The sequence below is a fragment of the Balearica regulorum genome, chromosome 5, assembly GCF_011004875.1.
Source record: "Balearica regulorum gibbericeps isolate bBalReg1 chromosome 5, bBalReg1.pri, whole genome shotgun sequence".
Classification (NCBI taxonomy): domain Eukaryota; kingdom Metazoa; phylum Chordata; class Aves; order Gruiformes; family Gruidae; genus Balearica; species Balearica regulorum.
This window is the reverse complement of record NC_046188.1, coordinates 61,995,328-62,022,749: the sequence shown is the minus strand read 5'-3', so window position 1 is coordinate 62,022,749 and position 27,422 is coordinate 61,995,328. Positions and strand designations below refer to the sequence as shown.

The following is a 27,422-nucleotide window of genomic DNA, read 5'->3' as shown; positions in this document are numbered from 1 at the left end:
TGGCAGCTAAATTGCACAAACCTCTGCATTGCTGCGTGTAAGAGCAGGCTTAGGTGGCTCGCTGGGACACTCTTCTCTACAGCACAGGTTTCCGTGCACTTAGGCAGGGGTTTGTGCTGAGTTCAAGGCTGTTACGAGTTATAGTCACCGAGCCACTGGGAGGGGAAAAAGTAGTTTTGCTCCACATAGAGGACATCAGGTTGATGTTGTCCCCATGCTCTATTGCTGTAAGTTACGATAATTTTATTTGGTTTGGGAATTGTAAGTTCCTGAGTTTCAGCAGCAGTAATGAAAACCGTCAGACTTATTCTCCCACCTTCTTGTAAACCTGAGAGAAGCTGCCTTTTCCTAACAGAGGTAACCAGCTAAAACTTAGTGTGGAAGACCAGTTCCATGGCTTAAACTTTTTGGAAAACACAGAATTTTGAGGTAAAACTCAACTCATGTTTTGGCTCACAGTGTGTTCATGTTGTAGTTTGTGATTTCTACTCATATAGGTGATAACTTAACCATCTGGGACAGGATAGGAAAAGTAGTATAGAAGAGACAGTTGAGGTTGAAGAATCAAATATTGGAAACTTTTGTCTTTCAAACATCTGTCTCCAAACCTGCAATGACAGACACGTGCACAAAGTCAGTGAACTTCAGGTACGAAGTAGGACCTGGATGTTCTCTGGATTCTATTTATTTTTACATTCATAAGTAAAATGCCCTGGTATATACACATGAATGAAGCCCCAGTCTAAATTAGAGGTACGTGAGCTGTGGTAGCAATACTGCACTGCTACAGTTTGGAGCACATTTTGCATGGGCTGGGTCTAAAGTTCCCTGAGCGGTTCCACTAACACTGTGTCTGATATGACACTAACTGATCCTGGAGGGTTTATCGGGAATTACAGGATAAAAACTCTACACGTTCAGGATGAGAAGTCCCATCAAAAAGTGTTTGAATTGCAACCAAAATAATAATAAAAAAAAATGTTTCCTTGTGTGTTTTAGGTTGAAATCCTGGAGCAATCAAATAATGTAACAGTTGGTTACTACGTTACACGGGGCAGACTGGTTTTTATGCCAGCTGCTGTAATTGAAAGGCTTCTTGCATATGGCATTAGCAATGCCACAGCAGACATAAAGCAGCACGTTCCGCATCTCCAGTCCGTGGCAGCCCTGGCCTTGCCGTGGAACCCCCTTCCCGCGTACCACTTCCAGCTGAAGACAGGTGAGTGAGGTCCTGCCCATCCGTGCCCAGGGCTGTGTGTGTGTGTGTTCATGGTTAGCGCACAGGGGTGATGGTCCTCCTCCCCTGTGCTGTCCTGCCTCAGCCCCAGCTCTCCAGCGCAGCAGCAGGATGAGCTCTGCTTTGGTTCCACGTGTTGATGTTCTGGGCACAAGCAGGACAGCCAACGTGTGCGTCCCTGTCCTGCGTGGTGTTCTGCTGTCACCTCGTTGACACTGCTGTGAAATGAAGTGGCGTTGCATTAGGGATGAGTCACGCCGATATGCTTGACTGAGACTTGGTGTTTGTTTAAAATGGACTTTAATCTACGGGTTGTGCAGTAACCTGTGCATTTCTTTTAAGGATGATCAGATGAGAAACATAGCTATATAATATATGTATATATTGTTCTGGCTGGACCCACTGGATTTGACTTGGGTCCCTGCCATCTGACCCAGAGTCACTGTGTAACCTAGAGCAGTTGTGGTGCAGCAGAAAGGTATCAGCTACGAGAGGGCAGAGAGTGCTGTAAAACAACATATTCAATTGTAAAAAGATTTCTTATGTGTGTACTTACGTGTTTATATACACTTACTGCAATTACCCAGTTAAGTATATTTTTCCTAGCACAAACAGAATGAGAATCAATGTTATGATTAATTATGTCTTGCACGAGCAAATGACTTGCAAGATTTATGAGTATAACTTGTGTTTTAGAATGATTTCACTTACTGCCTGGCTCTGAGTATTTGTACAGTGAACTGATCTTACAGTCTTGTATATCACTGCAGAAACAATCTCCATTTGTTTGTGAGAGTATCAGCTCTAACAATACAATTTAATTCTTACGTTTTGTTTCAATTAAGGCTAGTTTAGTGCAGTGCTTCAATGGCATAAACTGATCTTATGTGGCATTATTTGCACCTGCTTAATTTGTAAATTGATCATTTTGCTGTCAGGTATTTCAGGAGTTATGCAACCAAGAATATTTTATCCACATACAAACACATTGTTCCTTTTCCAGAGCTACAGTTTGTGGGTCAAACGGACAATATACAGTCATGCAAATTTGTTCAGACCATGGAGCAACGGTTACAGAGAGCGTTTCAGGATGCTGAAAGAAAGGTCTTAAACACCAGCAACAACTTAACAGTTCAGGTACAACCTTGCGTGCTTTGCCATGTGTCATGCATAGCTGTTTGTAAGACCTAAGCTAATGGAATATTTTTTTTTTTTTTTTTTTGCATTCCAGTTCTACACTCGCAGACCCAAATTCACTATTAAGGGCCTGATTTTTGCAGGACTTTATATGTTTAGTGGGCCAACACCCTTATGCTCTGTGCCACACTTCAGGAATAAATAAATTATCCTCTGGGTGATATTATGATATGTATTTGACGTGCGATAAAACTCTGTGTATGGACTCGTGCTCCTCAGAATAGTTTGCATGTAGCTTACCAGGAGAAAATTGGTCATTAGAGCTCTGCTTAGTTACTTTGGTACTGTCTTTTGAGAGCTTGCGTTCAAACTGGAGGAGCGCAGAGAGGCAGGAAAGTACATGGCAAGAGATCACCTGCAGCAGTAGGTAGAGTGATTATCAAGCTTTTCAAAAGCTGGACCCGTGATGCTGAGGGGACCTTCAGGGTGGCTAATTTTCTCACAGAAGTCACAGATCTTACAAAGCACCAAGGCAATTCTGTAAATAGCCCTAGAAGAAGGTGGTAGTTGTGGGTTTTGCAGGTATTGCCAACTTAGAAAGTGATGGGACGGAGGTCTTGGAGGCAAGTAAGGTGCTCAAGGATGTGGTCTTCATGATAAATTTTTCTGAAATTATTCCAGTACCATGCAAAGGACTATGTGCATCAGAAAATAATATGAGGGTTTTAGATTAAATACAAACTGAGGAACGGTTCTGGAGCAGACGGAGCTGATTCAGAAAAGGTGTTGCTGCACTACAAGAGTAGAGAGAATAGCAGCAACATGGGTAAATGGCATGACACAACTTCTATGCAAGGAGAAATTACATCAGCCATGGTTCTGAGTGATGTAGTGAATCAGGAATGATCATTTAGCGTTTCACCGTAATAGAACTACTCAGATTTCAATAAAAATTCTTTCACACAGTGGGTAATAAGATCTTGAAGATGGCTGGTTATAACTGGAGAAAAAGAATGGAAGTTACAAAAAGCAATTGGCCAAACATAGAGAATAAAAAGTCATCACCCCTTTTTAAACCAAAGCATATAATTTATGGCTCAGACCGTAGCTGTGGGCTAACCTTACACTGCAGAAGAGAGTCCTCTCCTCTTGCCCTGTGCTCATTGTCCAACCATCTGCTCCTTGCCATTTGGAAATGGATGTTGGCTAGGCAGAACTTTGGTCTGACCTCGAACTCTTCTTCTGACGCTTTTGTTATACCATGTTTTATGTTTTTAGTTAGTGATCCAAATCATAAAAATGGGGTATTCAAATAACATTCATGAATGCTGTCGGCCCTATCTACAGTGTCAGTAGCCAAAAAACATCCCCCTTGTCCTAGGGCATGAGTTTTCTGAGAAAACATGCTTTCTGATAAGCATCCTTTCCCTCATCTTACATTTCCTGGTAAAAAACAGGGGAAAATATTTTCAGTCCTGCCTGCACCTTTTCTGCCTGCTGCTGTCCTCCAGTAACTCTGCATGTGCTAAAATAGGAGTTAAAGTATCACAAACTGTTTTACACAATCTGGTTGAGTGAGCTGTATCTAATCCATTGTTCAAGTTAACTTCTTCCCAGTTTGTTTGCACTGGTTTTGTAGGTTTTTGTGTTGTTTTTTTTCTTTTTTCCAGCTGAGCTGAAACACAGCTACATGTTATACCTTTACCTCTGTTTCAGATTCTGAACACCTCCAATGTCTCCCAAGCTGTCACTCTGTTTTATGTAGTGAACAATCAAAGCACAACTCTAAATGGCACGATTTCCAGCAACCTTCTTAATCAGCTGTCAGCTGAGCTGGTGGGTTTCTATCTAACCTACCCACCTCTCACCATTGCAGAATGTAAGTATGCACTTCCCAGCACACCACTCCTTAAGATTAGCCAGTCAGGCTTTTGTTTTGCAAGCACCATAAGCTTTTTTGTCAGGCTCACAGATTGTAGGTGGGTTTGCTGACTGTTTTTTAAACTCTTTCTTTAAAAAAAAAAAACCACAAAAAAAAAAAATAGAGGAGGGTTAGGTTGGGGGTAGTTTCTGGGTTCTATTACTACAGCTGCTTGAAACACTGGGAGATAATTAAGAAAAACACATATATGCTGTCATTAATTTAAAAAAAATGCCTGTGCTGGGTTCCTAACAAAATAAAATTGTAGTTTTATATAAAACAAACCACAGAATTTCCCCAGTTTTCCATTTCAGGAAAACTTAGTGCAGCACATAAAGTCGTTCTGCAGCCTAGCCCATTACTTCAGTGGAACACGCAGCCCCCAGTGCTTGTTCCAGCCGCAGGGCTGGGCGTCACGCTTTGCGTGTGTGTTTGGGTAGCGGGTGAGCTCCATCTGCATTTCTTTCTTTAAACAGTTGTTGGTGTGTTTGCTGAACTTCATCCTCAGTTTAAAAATGTGGTCTAAGCACTTTAGTGTCAATAATTTGCTTGCATTTCAATTGTTAATGAAGAGTCAGAGGTACAGAGAGCAAAAGTTGTGTGTCTGGGCAGCCTGTGCAGTATATATGCTCTCTGACTATGCATGCTAGTTTCTCTAAAATGAATAAAGTGACAGGGCATTTGATTATGGGGATTTAATCTGCTTGTTAAACTTGGCACGTGAAATTAAGCTCACTGTAGAGCCAGGTTATCTGTTCACTCTGTGTAAATCGTCATGAAATACTTGTTAAATTTGAAATACTGTGCTCAAATACCAGTAAAGATCTAGTTAAGCTTCTGGTAGCAATCAAACTCACTGATAAGGCTAAACCAGTGATGGAGTAGTTTGTAATTTTTCATTTCACAAGTATTGAAATAATTGGGCATATAAGGGTAGAACCAAATATGTCATTATGATCAGAACACTGAAGTGAGTGGATTTTGTAACTTTACATAAAATTATTACAGTGCTTATTCATTTTCTGATTCTAAGAAAAAGCAAAACCAGGCTGCTGGAAGGCAAGCACTGGGGAGAACACAAGTTACTGTTTGGTCAGCCCATCTTATTTACAGACAGCCAAACAGCAGACTAATGATCTTGTGCAGTTCTTCATCAGTTACTTGCACAACGAGCACTCTGCTGTCAGTGGGGTAAGTGGTCGCTCTCTGGTGTGAGGCCATCAGGAATCACAGCTAACCCTGGTTAGTTGAAAAAGAAGGATGGATCCATCCAGGTTGGATGAGGCTTTGGGCAATCTGGTCTAGTGGAGGGTGTCCCTGCCCGCAGCAGGGGGGTTGGAACTAGATGATCTTTAAGGTCCCTTCCAACTCAAACCATTCTATGATTCTATAAGGAACGTATGTTATTCTTGAGGCATTACCAATCCAAATCAGATATTTGCAACCTGTTGGTGAAGCTGTTCGATGATGAGTTCTTGTACTGCATTGCTGTGCTTTTGAATCAGACTTTCCATCCCAGGGTAAGAGACCCATCTCGGGGTAGGCTTGTGTTTTCTTCAGGTCTTTCCACAGGCAAAGGGAGGTGGAGGGAGGCTGCATGGGGACCTAGAAAGGGATGTAGACTATTCATCACCAGACAAGCTCCTTCCTTTTCATGGCTGGGGGGTGAGCCTGTCAGAAGTGCCATGTGTGCAGGACTTGTCTTCACGGGGCATCCAGGAACACAAGGAGAAAGCAGTTTTGATGATGGCTTCACCCTGTTCAAGGTTTTGCCCTCCAAAGTAGGCCTCTTGCATAGGAAGATGATTATGGTGCTTTTCACAAAGGCAATACAGATGTATGCTTGGTAGTCAGGAACTATGGAAGACAGTTGTCATGCAGTAAGTGTCTCGTGTGGTATATTGCAGTTCTCTGCTGCTCCCTGTACGTGATGAACTGACCTGATAAAGTCTTTACCTAGCACTCCTTTGACAAGTAATGGCTTATGCTTCATTTTGGAGTTCTTGGTTTTATTCCCAGCACAGCAGGTATTCAGCAAACTCATGAACTTAATGTGCATGTAGTATTTATGACTTCAGACTGGTAGTGTGTCTTGTGAAAATGTTTACTTTGAAAAGTGTTTGATGCTTATTCATGTGGCAGTGCAGTTGTTTCAGTTTATCAAACAAATATTGCGGCTGTTTCCAGAGTCTGTTATTTCCCAGTAGACTCTGGCGGCTCCTCCGGAGCCTTCGCGGTTTGTTGTGGAAATGCAGAGCTCAGGACACGCCGTGAAATCCCTCCTCAAAAGCAGTTACTGTGTGTAGTCAGATGCTTTACAATGTTTACTATTTCAAGCCCCTTTAGAGTTTAAAAATCAAGGTAACTCAATAGCAGTGTATCAATGTGCAAAGCATGCATATTTTCTGAATTAATTTCTGAATTAAGTATTAATGCTTTCCACGTTGCATAAATCTATTGGAAAAAAATACCGAGCTGTATAATGAATTAACAGCATATTGAACTTTACAGCCTAATGTACTTTGGAGATGGAAAAGCAACAAAAGGTATCAAACCAGCAAACATCAGCTTCTCGCAGATGTAAACACATATGGTAGTAATACCCTAAATGGTGCAGAGTGAGAGTACTGTGCTCTAAGGTGTGTTCACAGTTTCGTTAGCCTCGTTTGTGATTCATGTGGAACTTCGCTCTGTGATTGGTGGAATCTGATCCTGGTTTATTTTAATATTATTTTAGGTTAATGTGGTAGTCTGGGTTAAGTAAGGAATAAATCACGGAATCATCATAGAATGTCATCTTGTTTTCCCCAGGGGATTACTCACAGAGAGAAAGCAGCAGAAATGTATATAACATAGACATATGCATGTTACGTATCATTTTAATAACGGGCAATCCTTGGCTTTGCCCCAGGCAATGTACCAACCAATATTTTGGCAACAGAAGATCTATGTTCTACTCTGTGTGGCAGTGCTTGTGCTTTTTACACTTGGTGCCCTTTTTCAGACAGAAAAGAAATTATAATCCTTAAAATTACACCTCTAGGTCTCCTTCTGGGTAATAGGCCGATTTTATTTATCAGTGTCTGGTTAACCAAATAGTTTTGGGACATATGTAGTGTAGGACATTGGAATATTATGACATAATTTCAACTTTTCTTTTAAAGCTTTGGAGTATCCAAACCTTGATGTCTCAGAGTCAACTAGAGACTACTGGGTGATAACAGGTACTTTTTAATCTCCTTCCCTTCTCCGTGGGCTTCAGATGATAATTTTTAGTGCTCAATTATATAACCACATCGATGCAGTAATTTCACACAAAAATAAGTGGCTGCCCACTGAACCTTTGCGTGGCATTCAACTGGGCAAATGTAAAGATACTCTGGGGCATAACTGTGATTCATCATCTTGAACAGACACGTCTCTGGCATCCAACGCTCACCTCAGAATTTATGCCACTTTGGTTTAAGCGCTTCTGAGAGTAGCGTTATCTTCTCAGAGTTTTAAAACACAAATAGGGGGTGTTTTTGTTTGTTTGTTTGTTTTCCCCTGGAACTTGGATTTAAATCTGAAATCGAAAGAGGCTCGTAGACAGAACCCAGGAAAAAAGGTGATCTGTTAAACTGAGGAAGTTTGTTATGATTTTCTGGGTCCAGGAATTTTTACATCTTTCACCTGAAGCATTGAGCACATAAATTTCTGTTGATGGGAAAGAAGGTGCGGAGAATACTATTAGGCTTCAAAATACTTGTTTTATCACAGTCATTTCACTGGTATCACATGCTCATTCGCAATCATTTTGACTTTAGAAGTGATAACTGGGCAAGAAATAGCCCCTTTTCCCCAGACATCTTTGAGTGAGTAGATACCAAAAGCTTTCTAATCGGTGTGTCTGTACCTGGAATTGTTTAATGCTCAGGAGAACAAGAGAAAAGGAACCTGACGTGAAACAGATTAAATTCTATACTCTGCTTCCAAAAGTCAGTGTGATTTGGTACCTGAGAGAGACATTTTGAGTTTAAAAATAAGTGTATGCAGAGATTATGATCCTCTGAAGGGAATATCTCTTCCCCATCTGGACCCCATGAACCTGGCACTCCATTTCTTGCCTTTGTGCACTTACTGCAATGGACTGTTATTGAGATTACAATGGAAATGCTGTTTTCAAAAAAATCATGATGGTACCAAAATATTTTTTAAAAAATAATATTGAAAAATCATACATTTATATAAAGTAAATTAGCATGCAATATCACTTATTTGAACTTAATGTAAATTCAGTGCCTTTTAATTTTACTTTTATTTTTGTTTAGGAAATGTTTATTCAGTTTTCAGTGCTCTCAAACAAATAGCGTTTTGTTTCAAACCGAATTGTACAGAATTCTAACATCAGATTTCAAAACTGCTGGATGAAAAACTGTCGTTTAGTTAACAGGAGCATCTGGCAATAAGCATAAAAACTGGCAGCTCTTAAATAGGTTTTCCCTTAGTTTTAACTTTGAAGATCACTGATTAGGTGCTTCCAAAGCCATTTTTGGTAAACTGAAGGCCTAAGAATGTTTTTGGACAATTTTATTCTTACTCTTATAAGCTTATGCTTATATGGGGTCTTGAAGGAGTTCCCTCTGTGCGCTGCCTTCAGTTCACATGGTTGACGTTACCTGAGAAGAGCAGTGCAGGGGCTGAATCAGAAGCACATTATATCCCCGTCGGGAATTACTGAGGGAGTGTAACAGTGCCCAGCTATTTTTCTTTTAGGTTAGTTGGTACATCCCTGTCCCAAACTGCCCTGCAGACCTCGTGTTACTTAATCTGTCCATGTAAGATGTGCTGATATGTGATTTTCTTCATTCCCACAGTTATTCAAGGAGTTGATATTGCATTACTGGGGCTGAACAATCAGAGCTTTGCAAGATTAATGGAGCAGCGTTTGGCCCCACTGTTTATGATGTCCCATCAGCAAGGAAGACGATTCAAACGTGCCACGACTGTGGGCAGCTACACTGTGCAGGTGGTCAATGTGACATTGGTTGCACCTAGATATGTGTTGGAAAAAAAAAGGGCTTTGTTTGCATGTGTACTGCCTCAATTTGTGTGGAAAAAAATCGTTTAACTGGGTTGAGATTTCTTGTGTTTTTTCATGAATACCAAAGCAGCGAGTGCAATCTGCGTGGCATTACTAATGGGCTGCTTTTTCTGAAGTCAACCATGTTTGCATGCCTCTCATCTTCTAGAAATTGTCAGTTAATCAGTGTTAATAAACACTTTCTCTTTGGTTGCTATGAAAATTAGTACAAAGTACATATTTTAGCATAAAGTCTCGTATTCAGCATAATGAAGAGTTCCAGGCTTTTGTTCTTAAATTAAAAAAAGAAGTTTCCTAGGTCTTTCTTTCCTAGGTAACTCAGTAAAGCTAGAACTTCTTTTTTTTTCTTTTTGTTGATAAAAAAAATGTATGAAGCAGTCTTTATACAGGGTTAGTCATCAAATCATGTGGCCACAGATCACATTGTGAAATAGAGATTTCAATCCTGAGTAATTTATTAATCATCTTTCTCTTATTTAGCAATGTTTCCCATTCAGTACTTTACAATGATCTTATTTTGTTTTCCCACTAATTTAGCCAACTGATGCTAGTTGTGGGGGATTCAGAGAATCTGTCTTGAAAAATTGCATGACAAGTTATTGCTTTTTTTTTTTTTTTAATTACATGATGTTTCTCAAGAATTGCTGGTTGTGAGATATAAAAACAAATTAATACTTTTCTCCTTTGCCCACAATTCTGTGTGTTTTCCTACTGAAAGAATTTAAAGAAGGAACACGTTTTTACTTGCCAAAAGTGTGAACCTTTGTAAAATTTTCCATGAAAACATGAAATATTTTAGTCCATAACATAATGGAGAAGAATCACAAAACTCCTTTTTCCTCTCATTGAGGTGTTTGACACTTCCTCTACTCTCAGAAAAGATAGAGGTACAATGTAAAAATCTGCTGGCGTTCTGCAGAATGAAATGGAAAAAGCATAGTTCTCTCTGTTGTCAGTCTGGGATCAAAAATAATGAGTATAGAAGTAAAATGTGAGGGAATTTTTCAACTGCAATATGCCAGTAAAGTATAATTTTCAATATTAGGACAGATTTTGAGAATTTCCTCTTTACACAATACTGTAATGTCCAAACATTTGATCCTTTCCTCCTTTTTACTGCATGCTTTTCTTAGTATAGGGTTTTACCTTAGGATTATGTTTAAAAAAATTTTTTAAGGCAGCAGTCAGTCCTCACTAATCTTAATAGTTTAGGCTATGAAGAAGAGAAGCCCTGATCCTGTGAGAATATTTGCATGGAGCTTATGCTTTATATGGGGTCTTGAAGGAGTTCCCTCTGTGCGCTGCCTTCAAGTAGCTTCTGGCAGGTTTTGCAATGGTATAATACAAACACAGTTTATTTCTCTTTATCTCGTTTTCTTCTTTTTCCTGAAAGATGGTAAAAATCCAGCGTATTCCAGGACCCAAGGAGCCGGCTGAACTGACATACTATACTTTATACAATGGGAAACCTTTGCTGGGCACTGCAGCTGCCAAAATTTTGAGTACTGTTGACTCCCAGCGGATGGCCTTGACACTAGGTTATGTTATTCAAGTTCAAGCTGATCGTAAGAGTTCTTTTTAAAAATTCTGTTTTAGCTCTTTTTCTTTTTTTTTTTTCTTCTTTGTGAAGACACCAGTGTAGATGTGGGGAGCCTCCATTGATCGTACAGAGAAATTTCAGCTGTACCTTTGTAAGCAATTGGTTGTCAGGCTGCTCTCTTTCATATGGAAGACAGACTAATCATTTATCACTTTAAATCAAAGCTATATACTGACTGTTATTTAGCCAATCATGTAAATTCTACTGTACAACTAATTTTACACATGTGCAGTTCTATGAACTGAACAACTTTATGGAACTGTAAATTCAGAATTAATTCTGATGCTAACAAAACCATGACATCACAGACTGATGACTGCTAGGGCTAAATTGCTATTCAAATAACTTGACCCAAAGTAAAATGAAACTATGTGGGGGCCGTCAAGATGTCCATTATTTCTGACTTGTTCAGAATAATGCAGATTATTTCTATCTCAAAAGGATATTTCTTTTAAAAATTATTTTCACCAAGAGCTTTGTAAAGTGCACCATAAGATTGTTTAAGATGTTGTTTAGACACAAATCAGAAAAGTGAAGTTGGGCAGAACTACTGATGTGTATGGGCAATTGTCACAATCAAGATACAGTTGCATCATTCAGAATAATGTGGCTAAAAAAGTAATCCATTCTTGAAAAGTAAAATGTTTTCTAATTTCTCTTTTAAGACTGCACCATTTACTGATTGATTGTGAGCACAGGTGTTTTCTTAAAAAATTGGTTTTGGATATTCCTGTGTAGTTGACCCACAGTCATAAAACTGTTGTGGAGCTTGGAGGGGGGTTTGTGCAGTAACAGCTTAACGAATGCGTCAATGCCTTTAGCTGACTGAATCTCTCCACTTTGCAAAGGAATTTATCCAGATGGAATTAAAATTATATAGTGAGCTTCTGTACTAGATCTCCTTACTGGATAAACAGCATATAAAATGGGACTCCCTGATGACATTATTTCTGCTTGAAGGAGCAGTGATATTGAAATAATTACCTCTAATGGTGTCAGGAAAAGAAGGAACCACTGTAATAAGTAATTGATGATCATCCGTAAACATACGATTGAGTTAGAAGACTAAGTATGATATAATTTGCAGAGACTGCACTATATACTGTACCTGATCCTTGATTTGATCATGGTCTGTTACTGACTTTAATTGGATTGAAACTGGGGATCTCCATTCCTGCTTCCATAAAGTCTACCATTTAAATTCTGAACGACTTTGTTTTCCATGAGAATATTTCTTTAATGTAATTTTTACTACAGCAGTTATAGATAGTACATAGCAATTTCCTAGCTCTTTGTGCAGTTTTGTTATTTATTTGGGTACTTTGGTCTTATTTTGGACATCAGCTGCTCATGATTTAACTCTATACTTCCATGGTCTGATAAAGCAGCCTCGTTCATCTGTAGATTTTCATACAAGTTAAATATGCACAGAATATTGTAAGAAGATAATATTCAGAAATTGAAATTATGACTCTGGATAACTGAGATTCTGAAGCTAGAGTATTTGAAATGTAGGAGATAGTTTTATCTTTATACCTGATTATGGAAAAAAAATAATTTCTTTCATTTTGGATGTGGTATTCGTAGTCTGTCTTTGTATTCCCAAAGAAAATACATTGTGTGCACTTCATTTCTACTCATTATAATTTCTGTTACAGCAGAATGAAAAGTTCTGTACCAAAATGCAGTAAGAAGAGACGTCTACCCTCAGGAGCTCATAGTCTGGTTAGACAAGACAGATGAATAATAACAAAAAATATGGATGTTCCTGTTTTATAAGTGAGAGACTGAGTTATAGCAAAATGAAAGGATTGCTTCAAAATCCACTGAAGTCTTATTGAGCTGAATGAATTGTGGATTGACTTGATCAAGGTCACATTGGAAGCTGGTAACTGAATTAAAGATGTAAACCAGGATTCCTAAATGTCTGGCCTATTAGCCATAAGGTCATCGTTTCCTCTGCATTCCCTAGAAAGAATAATTATAATTTTGCGATAATTGTTTGCTGTTCCCACAACAGCAGTCCATAATTAAAATTACTGTTATCTGATAAAATTCAGATTCACTTTCCTTCCCCACAGCACTTTCACTCCCAGACTATGCGTTCAAAGTCAATAATTCAGAACTATGCAAATCCATTGAAAATTGAACCTTGAAAAGCTGCTTAATCTTAGACGCCAACCTGGTTTTTTGGACAGTCTTTAGGCATGCGGTTACTGTTACACTGTGCACAAGATATCTACCTAATGGTGCTATTCCTACATCACCCAAAAAGCTACGTTGCCTTTGCAAAAAAGTTGTAGATCTACAAAGCAGCTAGGCTCAAACTTCAAGTAGAGTTTCAGCTGGCCTTCGGAACTGCTGCTCAACAAGATGGTTTGCATTTGAAGTCTGAGCCTGAAAGTTGCTGAGTGCCTCTGACGGCTAATAAGCTCGATGACATTTGGAAGTGCTAGTCCCGTAGGAAATGGGAAAGGCTGCTTTACACTGGTATTTCCACAATTGCCTGTCCATGCCAGCGACCAGCGGCATAGGAAAATAAATAGTGATAGCATTGTGAAGTCCACAAAATATTTCGCTAAAACAAAATTCAGCATCATAAGGAGATTATTTGGTGTTTTTCCAGAAAGAAATGAAATGAGACAACTGGGGGTGTGCCACAGGAACATCTCTTATGTGCCTACAAGTTGAAGGTTCATACTAAGAGACTTTATTCTGATAGAATGGAAACTAAAACCTTTTGGCACCATTGCATTTCTGAAATGTACCCTTTTCCTGGTGCCTTTATTAATACATCTGCAAGTAGTTCTTTCCAACCTCCTTCAGAAATGATGGATTTATTTTGACCCTAACTATGACAAAGTGTTTCTAGAGCACAAAAGAAGCATTTTTCTTATTGCCCTATTGATATCAATAATAACTGTTAGTGTGCTTAGCTTCATTGCTCTTGAGAAAGCTCTGCCAGTTTACTCTTTGCTGAGCCAGTAAGTCTTCGACACCAGGTATGGACTCCATGTGTATACTTTTGACACACATGCTACCTTACTATAAGCTGGTTTTGTGTTTGAAAAATAATTAAAGATCTGTTACTTGCACCTTTTTTTTTATTATTCTGAAATGAACCATTGGAGTAATATCTAATATGGCATCTGACTTGGGAGCTAATGGCTGCTTTTGCAGCTGGCTGTAACTAAGTAAGAGAGCCCAGGGATTTGTGAATTAAACAGTGTTGCTGATTCATTTGTTTAACTTAAGGGATACAAAGGTATAGCTAGGTTACTAACAATCCTTTTATACTAATTATTATGTGGAGAGAGTTGAAGACTGTTGGAAGCAATTTAAATCTTGCATTTGCACAGTAAAATTCACCAATGTTGGTTTGCAATTTTCTGCAGCTGTGGTGAAGAACCCCCCGAACAACCTGTGGATCATTGCAGCGGTGCTGGCTCCCATTGCTGTGGTTACGGTTATCATCATCATCATCACAGCGGTTCTGTGCAGAAAGAACAAGAATGACTTCAAACCAGACACCATGATGAACCTCCCTCAGAGAGCTAAAGTGAGTGATCAAATCCAAGATGTCCATTTACTTTCTGAGGTTTTAACTGTTTTTCTCTGTGCGTCTCCCGTAGGACCTCCTTCTCAAACCCACAAAACCCATGGCCTGAGCTGATCCTTCCTGCTGTGAGCGGCAATGGCTGAAATGAAATTTCTCCCACAGCTATTTTTCATTTAGATATTTTGAACTTTCTAATTTATTTGTGGATATTGTTGGTTGGGTTCAAGCAATTATATTTTCCTTAAAGTTACTAACCCATATCAATTGTAAGATCTTTTTTTTCCCAAATCAAATGTGTTTCCAGTTTGATTATCTGTCTCTAACAGAAAAATGTCACAGAATGCAGATTTGTCTCTGTAGTGAAAAAAGTCTGCCTTCTCAACGCTGCTATTAAATGGCTCTTAAGCAGGCCCACCCAAAGCTGGGAGTTTTTAGCCTACAGAGCCTGTGTGTAAGCCCTACTGTTCCTTCACCCCTTTCAGCTGGCTTTGTTCTTCTCCATTGGCATGGGATGGAAATGATAAATTTTTTCTTTGGTTTCTTAACGCTACAGACAGCAGGATTATTGTGATTTCAGCTCTGTTGCTTTCGCTGAAAAATGTAGATTGGAGGGAGAGTTGAAGGCAGGCATGATGCATATGACAGCTCTTTTCTCCTCATCTTAGGTTAGTTGCAGATGGGTGCAGCTGGTGCCAGTTGGAAAAAGACATTTGTATCAAAAATGATGTAAAAAAGACATTTCCGTCTTGGTTCCAGTATGCTCATCTGTTTATCTGGTGTAATCAAACTAGTGTTAAGACTAGATCTGCAAAAGTGAAACAAGCAATATTGCAAACACAAACAAAAATTAATACCACTGCAGCGATACTGCACAATGTCCCACTGAAACCTCTAAAATGCAAATTGTCCTTTATTAGGAACTGTTGCAAATACTATGCACCACTTGATTCTTCTTATATGCAATCTTAGTCCCAGCTAAAGGACAAAGTGAGACTAAATTTGTATGCTGTTTTGAGCTGGCCATCATTATAAGATGCTTTACAGCTGAAGAAGTTGCTATTTAAAAAAACCAACAAACTGTTGGTTGAAACTATGCTGCAGAAAGAACTTGAAATTATTTTAATATTCCACAGTTGTCATTCCAAAAAGAAAGAGAAAGTTGAACTTTTGATTTTCCTGAGAAATGAGATTTAATCGGGCTGTAAGACACATGGTCAGGTTAAAACCTGTTCAGTCAGGTTACGTTTGCATCAGCAGTGAATGTGGGCAGACACGAGTCGGGTCTGCAGACCAAAAGAATTGGTGCGGAGCTCCCAGTATCCACACTACACTCATCTCAGGAGATTTTCCTGCAGACTTGCTCACATTTGCAGCTGGAGTGCAGTAGGTCCACTTCTAGAGTGCATTTCCCCTTTTTGGTATATTTTGAGATTCCATAAAATTTAATTTAATTCATTATATATAAAGTGATGCATTTCAAAATGAAAGCTAAATTGATTTCTGCTTAGTTTCACTTTGATGGCTCCATCAAAAGGTTCAACCAGGTCTAGTTTAGAGTATATGCTGTTACATGGACTGTGGAAGATAATTCTGCCGCGCGATTGGGAATACACCGGTTTTGTCATTCCTGATTTCGGCATCTTTACTTAAAATTAGGCTAAGAAACGTATTTTGGGAAGCTAATGAAAGAAGGTCATTTTGAAAAGAACAGCTTTATTTTTATTTTTAATTCCAGCACTAGGAATATCAGGAATAGTGGCAATTACTTGAACTGTAATTGCTATGTTTCATGCAGTTTGGCAATACAAATAGCTGATGAGCACATATCTATATGACATTTAAAATGAATATATTCTATTTCATGGCTTAGAAGAGTGCCCACGACTGATTAATGCTGGATCTGTTCTGTAAGTGGAGTCACAGCAGAGTGATTTTTATTTTAAGCAGCAGCTTTAATGTTTTGTTTTTGTGCGTCTGAGATTTGCTGTTGAATCGCTGGAGCAATTTTTTGGATCTCTTTTGAATATCCAGCAAGCGGTATAGAGAGGGAAAGAGAATATTATGGGATACCCACGACATTGGATTTCAGCTGGTTTTGTTTACAGCGGTGCCATTTTATGCGTTCGGATTTCAAAAGTCCTGTACCAAGGGGACTGGCAGAGCAGAGCTGCCTGCTCATTGCTGCGGTCCTGCTGCTGCTGGGAGCGGCGGGAGGCTGCGGGCGCTCGCAGAGCGGAGCTGCCTGCCATGTCCCTCCCGAAGCCCCGTCCCGTGCCAGCGGGATAGGATGCACGAACACGGCACGGAGGGGTAATGAAACATTTAGCGTTAAATATCCTTCGGTAGGCGGGGGAGGTGATGGAACATAACAGCAGGATTGCTGCCTGTGCCTGGTAATTAAGGAATGACTTTTTTGTTGTCACAGACTGAAGGCTAAATAAATGGAGTTTAAAAAATGACCTCTCATATGCGGCGGAGTTTATAGTATCTTGTGTTGCTGTTCTGAATTGCCTTAGCAGTCAGGGACGTCTGCACTAAGTTGCAGGGAAAAGGGACTGTTACCATTTTTTTTTTCCCCAATTGATTCTACATTTTTAAAATTAAAAGTGATATAAATTAAAATCAGTGAAATTCTGATTGGAATTTATTTTAATATTATTTCAATGCAGTTTTAATTTTGAGATATTGTTTAAACTTTGAGGTTTTTGGATATATGTTAGCTTTTTACCTCCCTTGCTTTCTAATTCACAGCATGCTATTTTAAAGGCTGTAATCTGATTTGTCACCTTTCCTTTCTTTTAGAGCATGAAAGAATAAGCTTGCAGGTAAACAGAGATAAGATCTGCAGTCTAAGACCCTCAAGCAAAAGCAAATACTGCAGGCCATGAGAAAACAACCACTATCAATTTGATAAAGGGCATGGAAAAAAAAAAGATTAGAGAAACTGTCTGTGTACATGGGTGTATATGTAGAGGGAAGGGGCTGATAATCCTTTTTTCTTTTTTCTTTTCTTTTTATTTTCCTTTCTTTTTTTTTTAAATACGAGTGTCTTTTTCATGATCATTACGAGGAAAAAAGTCCCAGAAACAACTCCCTATATTCAATCTCCTCTTTGCCAGGCAATGTCATTTAATGGTCTCATCATTCATTTATTATTTCAAAAGCAATATTCAAATCCCAGTCCTTCGGTCTTTCTCAGTATTGTGGCCGTATTCGATGTCTATGCTTGCAGTGCTTCAGCAGTGCCTGATGGTGATTTGGTCTTGCCAGTTCCCTTCAGGGGTGGTAAAACCATCTGCTCCTGTGGGGTTTTGCAGAGCAGGGTTCCAAGATCAAGTTTTATTTAACGCAATATGTCTGCTGATGAGGATGGCTTTTTCAGCTCTTCCTTTAATGCAGTTTGTTACTAGCCATGGTGGTAAGTAGAACTGAGATTAAAATAATCCTTCATTTTCTTCCTTTGGCAGATCTGAGCTGGGACTCTGCAGAGTTCTTTAGTAATTCTGATGTTTTGCTGCTTCTGGTTTGGGTTTGTTTGGATCTTTTTTCATTATTTACTTACTTATTTTAAAAATAAGATATGCAATATAAGTTGTAACAACTTCTACTCTTTTAAAGGCATGGAGGGAGAAATAACCAATTTAATTAGCTGTTCTCTTTTGTTACCTTTTTTGCAGAATATTTAGGAGGGTCTTGACTAACACGTCATCTAGATAATAAGGTTGAAAAACATTATTTTGGTTAAAAATATTATTGTCTAGGACGATGTGCAGTAGCTCTTCCTAGTTGTCCTTCACACAGCTTCTACTTCTCATTTCTTCATTCCCTCCCCTTTCTTCATTTCCTCCCTTCACAGCTAATTTGGTGGCTGCTTTTGTGGTACCCTGCCTTCAGAGGAGGGCAGGCAGAAGGCTCCGTCAGGGGTGATATCGTCATGACTTGCCATGGGGTGGTGATGGTAAATTGGCATTTCTCTGGTACATTGCAAGTTCCATCGTGGTAATGTATGGAGACATCTGCTCTCCCAAATCAGCATTAGCCCAGTTAGCATCTCTCTGATGCACTGGAGCTACTTACCAGAGCAACACTGAAGTACATGAGCACATCAGAAATCATCAGCCTCGGTTCAAACAGGAGATTGGGAATACGATGTAGATCCCCATAAACAAAAAGCATGTTTTGTTTCATAAAATAGAAGACAGCCCCATTTTTATTTTTCAGACTGAGATTGCCTGTGAAATTTATCTGTATTTGTAGCTATAGCCCAAATCTAGTAAAGGACAGAACAAGAGAAAATGTTTTTTTTCAGAGCACATCCTTTTTCTGTGCCATCAGCAAATTTTTGTAACCAGCTGATTTTCTTCTGGAACTAATATATTCAATAACAACATGACAGGAAGCTGAGAGAGACCATTCAGGCATTAACTGTCTAATTCTGATGTGTTTCCCAAAGTACGTTTGAGGGTTAAAATCACCTTGCTCACCTTTGAAGTGTTTTATGGTGCTTTTTTAGCATTCCGTCAGTAGCCTTTGTACTTCTGGAAGAGCATCCTTCCAGTTTAGTAAATTAATTCAATTTAGTGTAGTGAGAACTTTTTTTATATGACAAATTTTTTGTTTTACCGGTGGCGAGGGATTTTTTTGAGTGATTTTTTTTTTTCTTTTTTTCCAATAGAAAATGCAGTTTGGAAAGTTTTGCTTAAATGCTTTAATTTTTCCATTAAAAGAATCCACCTTTTGGTGGTCTCTTTACCCAGAGGGCATGTGTCAGTTCTGTTGGTTCCTTGCAGAGGCAGCAGGGAAAACGCAGCTGGGCTTTGGGGCAGGAGAGGCTGGGCACGCAGCCCTCCGCTGCCTTGCTGCAAGGATTTTGCGAATGCCACTTCCCAAGAGAAACAAGTGAAGTCAATAACAACCTTCCCAGTAGACAACTGGCAAGCCAGGGGAAATATAATTTCACTGATCTGAAAAAGATCCTTTTCTGGAAAATGTTGCCCATGAAACTTTTATGTATGTGTTTGTTTTTTTGAACTTTGTCTTGTTTTGGAATAAATTACTCCCACCCTCTTTGGAAAGAGAAGAATTTTTTCACAAAGAAAGTTTTCCATTTTCTGTACAGGCTTATTTTTCTCCCTCTTAAATTTTTTCCTGTATATTGATTCTTCCATTGTCTGTTAAAGGAATTTCGGGGGGTGTTGTGGCAGGGTAAGAAAGGTTAGCCAAGATAAATTTTATACTAACTAATCATGTTTGAAATATGTGGAATGGAGATCTCATCAGAAAATTGCTTTTTTGTTGGGCATTCATATGGCAATCTATATATTTTTACCTGTTGCTTACATAATTAAAGAAGTTAAGGTGTAGTGGAAAATTTTATACTGAAGTGGAAATTTTATATTAACATATGATGCATGCTGGAAATTTCTTTTTTTCTTCCACTTTTTTTGCAGCCAGTACAAGGCTTTGACTATGCCAAGCAACACTTAGGTCAGCAGGGAGCTGAAGATGAGGTTTTACCTGTAACTCAGGAGACCGTCGTACTTCCACTTCCAGTTAGAGATGCTCCTGCCTCCCAGGAAAGAGAAATTACGCAGGATGGGAGCACCATCAAAACTGCCAAATCCAATGAAACAAGGAAAAGGTATAGACTGGCATGTTTCCACAGAGGGGTGGAATAGGGTACATGCTGCTGGTTGCTTAGGAAAAACCTGTAAGGTTTGGCACCCAGGCTCTGCATGTGGCAGATGGTTCCTCCGCAATATATTCTTGGCATAACAGTGGTCTGCGCTGGATGTGTAAGATTGCTGCAAAATACAGGATAAAATAAAGCAAAGACTTCACAGATTGTACATACATAAAGGAGGTAAATGGGAAGTGGCTCTCATATGCATGCTGGTGTTGTACAAGAGATGAACCCAAACTGTACATCGGATCTGGAATACGAACACTGATCATTTCTCAGATGAACCAGAAACCAGGACCTCAGCCACTGCAAGTTGCTGTAGCTCCACTGACAGATTCTATTGCTATAGAATTGGACCCAAAGTCTACATTAGCACAAGGGCAAACCCCAAACAGCCACTAAATTATGCAGTACCTCTAGATCCAAAGTCTATAGCAGGACAAAATTTTTGAGAGTGTAAGAATAGGCTAGATGACATCAGTGCCTAGGGTAAAGTGTCCCAGGTTTGCAGTTTCTTCATAGTAAGTCTACAGGGTTGTAGGATTACAGATTAGAGGGTCCTCAGGAAGTTATCTGGCTCTTCCTCTTCTCCACTGCAGGGTAAAATACACCCCTAACTGAAATTTATCTACCTTTTTTAAAGTCTTCCAGTGGTGGGATGATCATAGAGTCATAGAATGATGTGGGTTGGAAGGCACCTCAAAGATCATCTAGTTCCAAGCCCCCTGCCATGGGTAGGGACACTCTCCACTAGACCAGGTTGCCCAAAGCCTCATCCAACCTGGCCTTGAACACTTCCAGACTGGATGGGGCATCCACACTTCTCTGGGCAACCTGTTCCAGTCCTCAGCACCCTCACAGTCAAGAATTTCTTCCATATATCTAATCTAAATCTACCCTCCTTCAGCTTAAAGCCATCATCCCTTGTCCTGTCACTCCATGCCCTTGTAAACAATCTTTCTCCAGCTTTCCTGTAGGCCCGTTTAGGTACTGGGATGCTGCTATAAAGCGTCCCCAAAGCCTTCTCTTCTCTAGGCTGAGCAACCCCAACTCTCTCAGCCTGTCTTCACAGGAGAGGTGCTCCAGCCCTCTGATCATCTTCGTGGGCCTCCTCTGGACTTGCTCCAACAGGTCCATGTCCTTCTTGTTTTGGGGACCCCAGAGCTGGACGCAGTACTCCAGGTGGGGTCTCACAAGAGCAGAGGGGCAGAAGCCCCTCCCTCAACCTGCTGGTCACATTTCTTTTGATGCAGCCCAGGATACAGTTGGCTTTCTGGACTGCAAACGCATACTGCCAGCTCATGTTGAGCTTCTTGTTCACCAACACCCCCAAGTCCTTCTCCTCAGGGCTGCTCTCAATCCATTCTCTGCTCAGCCTGTAGTTGTGCTTGAGACTGCCCCAACCCATGTGCAGGACCTTGCACTTGGCCTTCATGCAGTTCTCATGGGCCCATCCATCAAATCCATGTCTCTCCAATTTAGATACAAGGATGTTGTGTGGGACAGTGTCAATGCTTTGCACAACTCCAGTTGCTCTTCCCTTATCCACCAACCCTTTAACCCTGCCATAGAAGGCCACCAAATTTGTCAGGCATGATTTGCCCTTAATGAAGGCATGTTGGCTGTAGCTGATCACCTGATTATTTTCCATGTGCCTTAGCATAGTTCCCAGGAGGATCTGCTCCATGATGCCAGGCCCAGAGGTGAGACTTTACTGGCCTGTAGTTCCCCAGGTCTTCCCTTTTTTACCTTTAAAAAAATTGGGGGTTATGTTTCCCCTTTACCAATCAGTGGGAATTTCACTGGACTGCCACAGCTTCTCAAATATGATGGATAGTGGCTTAGCAACTTCATCCGCCATCTCTCATAGGACCTGTGGATGCATCTCATCAGGTCCAGCATGGCACCTCTCCTTGTTGGCTCCTCTGTCACTTGGAGAAGGAAGTTTATCATTGACACATTCCAGGAATTTCCTGGATTGCTTATGCCCTGCTGTGTTGTCCCTTCAACAAGTATTGGGGTCCCCCATAAGGACCAGGACTTGTGAATGTGAGGCTGCTCCTGCCTGTCTATAGAGGGCCTCATCCACTTGGTTGTCCTGGCCAGGTGGCCTGTAGCAGACTCCCACTATAATGTCAACTGTCCCTGCCCTCTCTTTAATCCTGACCCTTAAGTTCTTGGTGAGCTCCTCATCCATCCCCAGGTTGAGCTCCATGCACTCCAACTGGTCGCTGACATAGAGGGTGACACCCTCTCCTTGTCTCCCCTGCCTGTCCTTCCTAAGAGCCTGTATCTTTCCATTCCAACACTCCAGTCATAAGAGCCATCCCATGATCACAGACTTCTCAAGCAATCTGTTCTTCATTACCTTTCCCATTAGGAAGTTTTACCTCATCTCTACCTTGTATCGTCCTCAGAATTGATGAAGGTCATTATTTCTTGTCTCAAGGCAAGGAAAGCAGTGTATCTCTTTATCCTAGTTGTTTTGCATGCTTCAAGTCCATCCCCTTGACCTGCTCTCCTTGAAATTAATTTAGAGTGGAGGATCATCAACTTTTTATTGCTGAAGAATGATACTGAAGGGAACAGATGAAAGTAAGTGTTAGGTAAACCGCCTGAATAGGGGTGACAGTTGTTGTCTAGTTCACTGGCATAACGTAGTCCTTGCCTTTTGAAGGTACTTGGTAGCATAAAAGAAGAGTATCTGGCTAGTGCAGAGAAATTCTATAGAAAATCAAATCTTCATAGCTGAGTCACCTCATCTTGTACTTGTCAATGCACAATGATATTTGCCCCTTTGGACTAACAGAAAAGCTTAGAAAACTCGGCCCAATATTGCTGTATGCAGTGACAGGGACGCACTGGAGCTAGCTGCAGCCTTGGGCTGGAAGGTGTCAGCCCACATGTCACAAGGCTGGAGGATCGGGTGCTGCTGCTCTTTATGGTGGGTAGACATCCCCATCGGTTGTAAGGCTTTCCCCACAGAAAAATGGAAACAGGAGGAGCCTGAGCTAATGCATGGTTTGGCATACTTCTCTGGTTGTATAGTAAATCCTCTGGAATACAGAGCGAGCTCTCTGCAGGGCCTGGTAATACGGAAGAGTGACCCAGCTGGGAACTCCCCTGGTTCCTGCAACAGCTTCGCTGGGTTTGGGCGTAAACTGTTATTATGCCCTTTAATGTCAGCGATGCGTCGTTGGCACCATAAATCACTTGAACCATGAGAGTCAGGTTATATGGTCCATGTGAACCAAACAGTACTTATCCCTTTTGAAGTCTTCTGTCCTCTGATGAAATGACAAATGGAAGATGACCATGACACCAGCTCTGGCTGGTGCTGGGCCACCACAGGTTAAGTCTTTGCAGGAACTGTTCTTTAAAATGTTTTGAAGCCTCTCCACAGCCATGTGTAAATACGCACAAAAAAATGTAAACCAGCCCTATTAATTAATCCTCTAACAAAAGTGATTAAGCACTTCACTCGCTCCTTTGAATGAGCGCAGAAATTCCCCTCTACTTAATCTGCACAATTTTAAACGAACCTTGATAAGCAAACTTCATCCAGCAATTCACAAGAAAGTTACTCTCATTATAAAATGTGTTGAACCTTGATGCCTTTCTAAGCAAATAACTAAGAGTTTTCCCTCCTTCAGGGTGATTACTTGAGTAAGTGAGAACATTCAGAATTTTAGTATTTTTTCATTCCCAGGAGCTGTGCCTGGGGATGGAATTTAATGGCTTCTGAAGATGAAGAAATATTTCTTGACCTTTATGTATTTGCTCTTTCATCCAGGCTACTTTGCAGCCCGGAAAGGTCAATTTAAATCAGGCTGCCATGAAGGGGCTGGTAACTGATCAGAGTATCTTCTCTGATATTACCACTGAAGGAAACTTCACAGTTAATAACATGAGGGCCGTTTAAAAAGGATGAATATTAGGTAGCAGAAACCATTGTGCAAGCTATCCGTGCTTGCCTCTTTTCCTTGTTCCCAAGTGGAGCAGATTTTCTTCAGGTGTTGGGCTGTCCCTGGATGAATTTTTTTTTTATTGGGCTGAGATTATTCATTAGCAGTGACAGACAGGTTTATGGGGGAGAAATGCTACTTTTCAGGAATATTTATTCTCAATAGAGTTTCACATGAAAATCCCCAGGCTGGGCTGGGCTGAGCTGGGTTGCACACTGAGTTCTCCTAAAGCCCTGTAGCTGGAAAGAGCCTGTCTCAAATTAGATGTATTTCCACCTGGGCTATCTTCAAAAGGGGGTCCCTAAGAATTACTTTTCTCATGCTTGTCACTTCCTGTTCTGACCACAGTAAATGCTCCCTGCTCACACCAGACAGGGCAGTCAGAACTGGAGGTAAATCAATGTTTAAAGCTGGCCATATAGTACTGGCAATAATTTACATGATGGTTTTTATAGTTGTTTTGCTTCAGAACAACGTTCTGGATATAAAGCCATTGTGACAGCAATAGAACTTGATTTGATTTTTTTTTCTCTGTAAATGAAAGTCCTTGTCACTAAGTCCATTTCCTTTTTTTTTCCTCCAGTGCAACCTCTTTACATTGTCCTGTGGTTGGCCATGACAATTCAGTGATAGATTGCAGATAGGTGCATGAGTAACTCTACAGGTCCTGTGGCTTGTTTTCATTCCCATTGTGGCAAGTTTCATGTGTAGAAACAAAGTGATACCATGACTGGATGTAGAGTAGCACCAGATTTAACATTTTCTACTTTGGCCTGCTTTTCCCAACTTGTGCATTAGGATTTGAGTAATTTACCCACCCCAAAAAGAAGAGAACTTCTGCCGAGAGCTTGCTCCCAGTGCAGCCCAGAGTTATGCGGCTCATTTCTGGTCTTGCTCCTCATCGAGACTGAATGCTCATAGCAGTTCTTCTCTGCCCTCCTTCCTCACTCTGTGCAGGGACCAGTTTCAGGGCAAGGATAAGTAATGGCTGAGTAAAACAAGCATTTTCTTAGGAGTTTCAGCAAATGATGGTGCTGGTTAAACAAGCAAAGCAGGTTAAATGTGCAAAAAGGAAAAAAAAAAAAGATAATGTTCTTATCATGTTGCATGTACGTATGTGTAAAGTGGGTGAATTTTGCGTTGTGGCTGACAAAACAGTTGAGTGCAAATACAGGCTAAATAATAAAGGAATTAGTTTATCCATATATATAAGAACAAAGGTCTGCTTTATTTTAGCTGTATAAATGACACTGAATTGATAATAGGATTTTTTGTCCTCTGCAGTGCTGCTTCTGTCATTGTGGGGGTTGTGCATAAGAAGTGTTTGCTTTTGATGCCACTAAGACGCCTATCAGCCCTGAGCTAATTGAGAAGTCGTGTTCTCCTACCGTCACCCCACTCCTGCCTTTACTGTGTTGCTGTGTGCAGTTTACATTCTCTCTCCTTTTTGTACAAAATCAGACTTGAAAACTCAGTGATGCAAACTGTGCAAACGAAATAACCTTGAAATGAGGTTTATAAGGAAGAACTCACAGCCTCTCTTGTTGCTATGGTTACTTGCAGCCGGTCTCCAAGTCAGAACGGCTCCATCATCAGCAACGGGTCGGGAAAGCCCAGCTCTGGCCGGAGCTCCCTCCAGAAAGTAATGGCACCGCAAAAAGTGACAAAAGACGAAGGAAGGAAAAGAAATGGTGAGAAGTGTTTCTTGATGAAAGCTGCTTGCGGTTGCCCCGGTAGCCGTACCCACACATGCACTAGCTATGTTGAAATCATCTTCCTATACTTTCAGCAGTACTTAGACATTTTCTGTTTGTAGCTGGGTGTTTTGTTGTTTTTTTTCTTTACTGCTATAACTGTTTCTCAACCTCACACAAAACAGTGTGGTGTTTACTCTTTGTGTGGGCCGTTGCAAGTTTTCTTTCTTTCCTTTTTTTTCTTCTTTTTTCTTTTTTCCTTTAAATACCAGTAAACTAATGAAGACATGATGCTGTGTAGTAGGTGGACAGGGTTTGCAGCTTTTTTTTTTTTTTCCTGTGTAGAGCCCTAATATATTAATTTCCATTACTGCTGTTGCTGAGCTGGCCCAGATCTGATGGAGATGAATTAATTAAGTAAAAATTAATTTGAGAAAGTGTGAGATGTCCATCTCTTATCATCCTCCTTACACCTTTTTGGTTTTAACACTTACTGACAGCTTTTCCTGATGCATCTAGGATGTTATGCTGGATGTTTTTTACAAGCCTTTGGTTGATGGTGGTGACCTTGTGACTGGAGATGTATCAGGAACATCTGATGAGAGCAGAATGCAATCCCCTTTTTTCCTTGCTATTCTTTTGTCTGTCTCTCTGCTTATTTCTCCTGAGTTATAGCTTTGCTTCCATAGCTATATTTTCTGTATGAATAGGAAACGCTGTGGTTGAACCGATTGATCATTTCCCTCTAACGGGAGGGAATTAAACTGGATGTGGGGTCATCAGATTCTGTCATGAGCGCAAGTCTGTAATTCTTTGTTAAAAATCTAAGTGTGGAAAGGAGCACTCGGATAAAGAGAAAATCTTAGTGTAGATCTCTTCTTTCTCCAGTAAATCACCTGAGTAACCTCTGTGGAGGTGATCCTGGTATCAAATCATATCATCCCTTGATGGTCGTTTTGCCCAATACTAAGGTGTGACACAAAGGCTTTGCTGCTTTAGCAGGAACACACTGTGATACAGAGGCAGATACATAGCACCAGAGATGGCCTTTGTTCTGTACAGCAAAATCATACAGCACTTTTTAAGTTGCCTCTGTTCTTTCTGTACACGTACCATAGAGCATGACATCTTGCGAGGACCGTATCATTGATGTAACTGTAGTACTCTGGTTTTTAAATCAGCTTCACTGAGATTTATGCACATTTGCAAATTCACACATAGAGAAGTGAAGTTGTTAATTTTCTTTTGTTATGTGTTTGTCACCTGTACTGCCTTCCTCTGGCAGACCTCTGACTTTACTGATTACTCTAGACCTGTAATAATAAGTATTCTGACTGGTCTTTCTCAAAGAGGTCTTTTTTTTTTTTTTTTTCTCACAGACAGCATAACAATATTTCATTGTTCTAAATTTCAAGGGTTGTAATTATTTTTTCACTGTTTCAAATGTAGCTCATTTTACGAGACAACAACATTTATGGTTTTCAGTGTTAAAAGCTGTAATTTATGCTGGTTTCTTTCTTCTCTACCCAGGAAAGCCAATATT

General features: G+C 40.2%; 1 protein-coding gene across 8 annotated transcripts in view; it reads left to right on the top strand.

Moving 5' to 3' along the window:
* The window catches only part of KIAA1549L (KIAA1549 like), a 138,365-nt gene that overhangs the window by 67,845 nt on the left and 43,098 nt on the right, over positions 1 to 27,422 (top strand). For all 8 annotated transcript variants that reach the window (XR_012835811.1, XM_075755251.1, XM_075755248.1 and 5 more), the window contains exons 5-13: positions 1,000 to 1,219; positions 2,241 to 2,374; positions 4,091 to 4,253; positions 7,460 to 7,519; positions 9,152 to 9,303; positions 10,772 to 10,943; positions 14,374 to 14,537; positions 19,988 to 20,178; positions 25,749 to 25,876. Coding sequence is in view for 7 of the 8 variants with exons in the window: in XM_075755251.1 (XP_075611366.1) it covers positions 1,000 to 1,219; positions 2,241 to 2,374; positions 4,091 to 4,253; positions 7,460 to 7,519; positions 9,152 to 9,303; positions 10,772 to 10,943; positions 14,374 to 14,537; positions 19,988 to 20,178; positions 25,749 to 25,876 (1,384 nt within the window). In the remaining variant the exon portion in view is untranslated. The remainder of the gene's footprint in view (positions 1 to 999; positions 1,220 to 2,240; positions 2,375 to 4,090; positions 4,254 to 7,459; positions 7,520 to 9,151; positions 9,304 to 10,771; positions 10,944 to 14,373; positions 14,538 to 19,987; positions 20,179 to 25,748; positions 25,877 to 27,422) is intronic.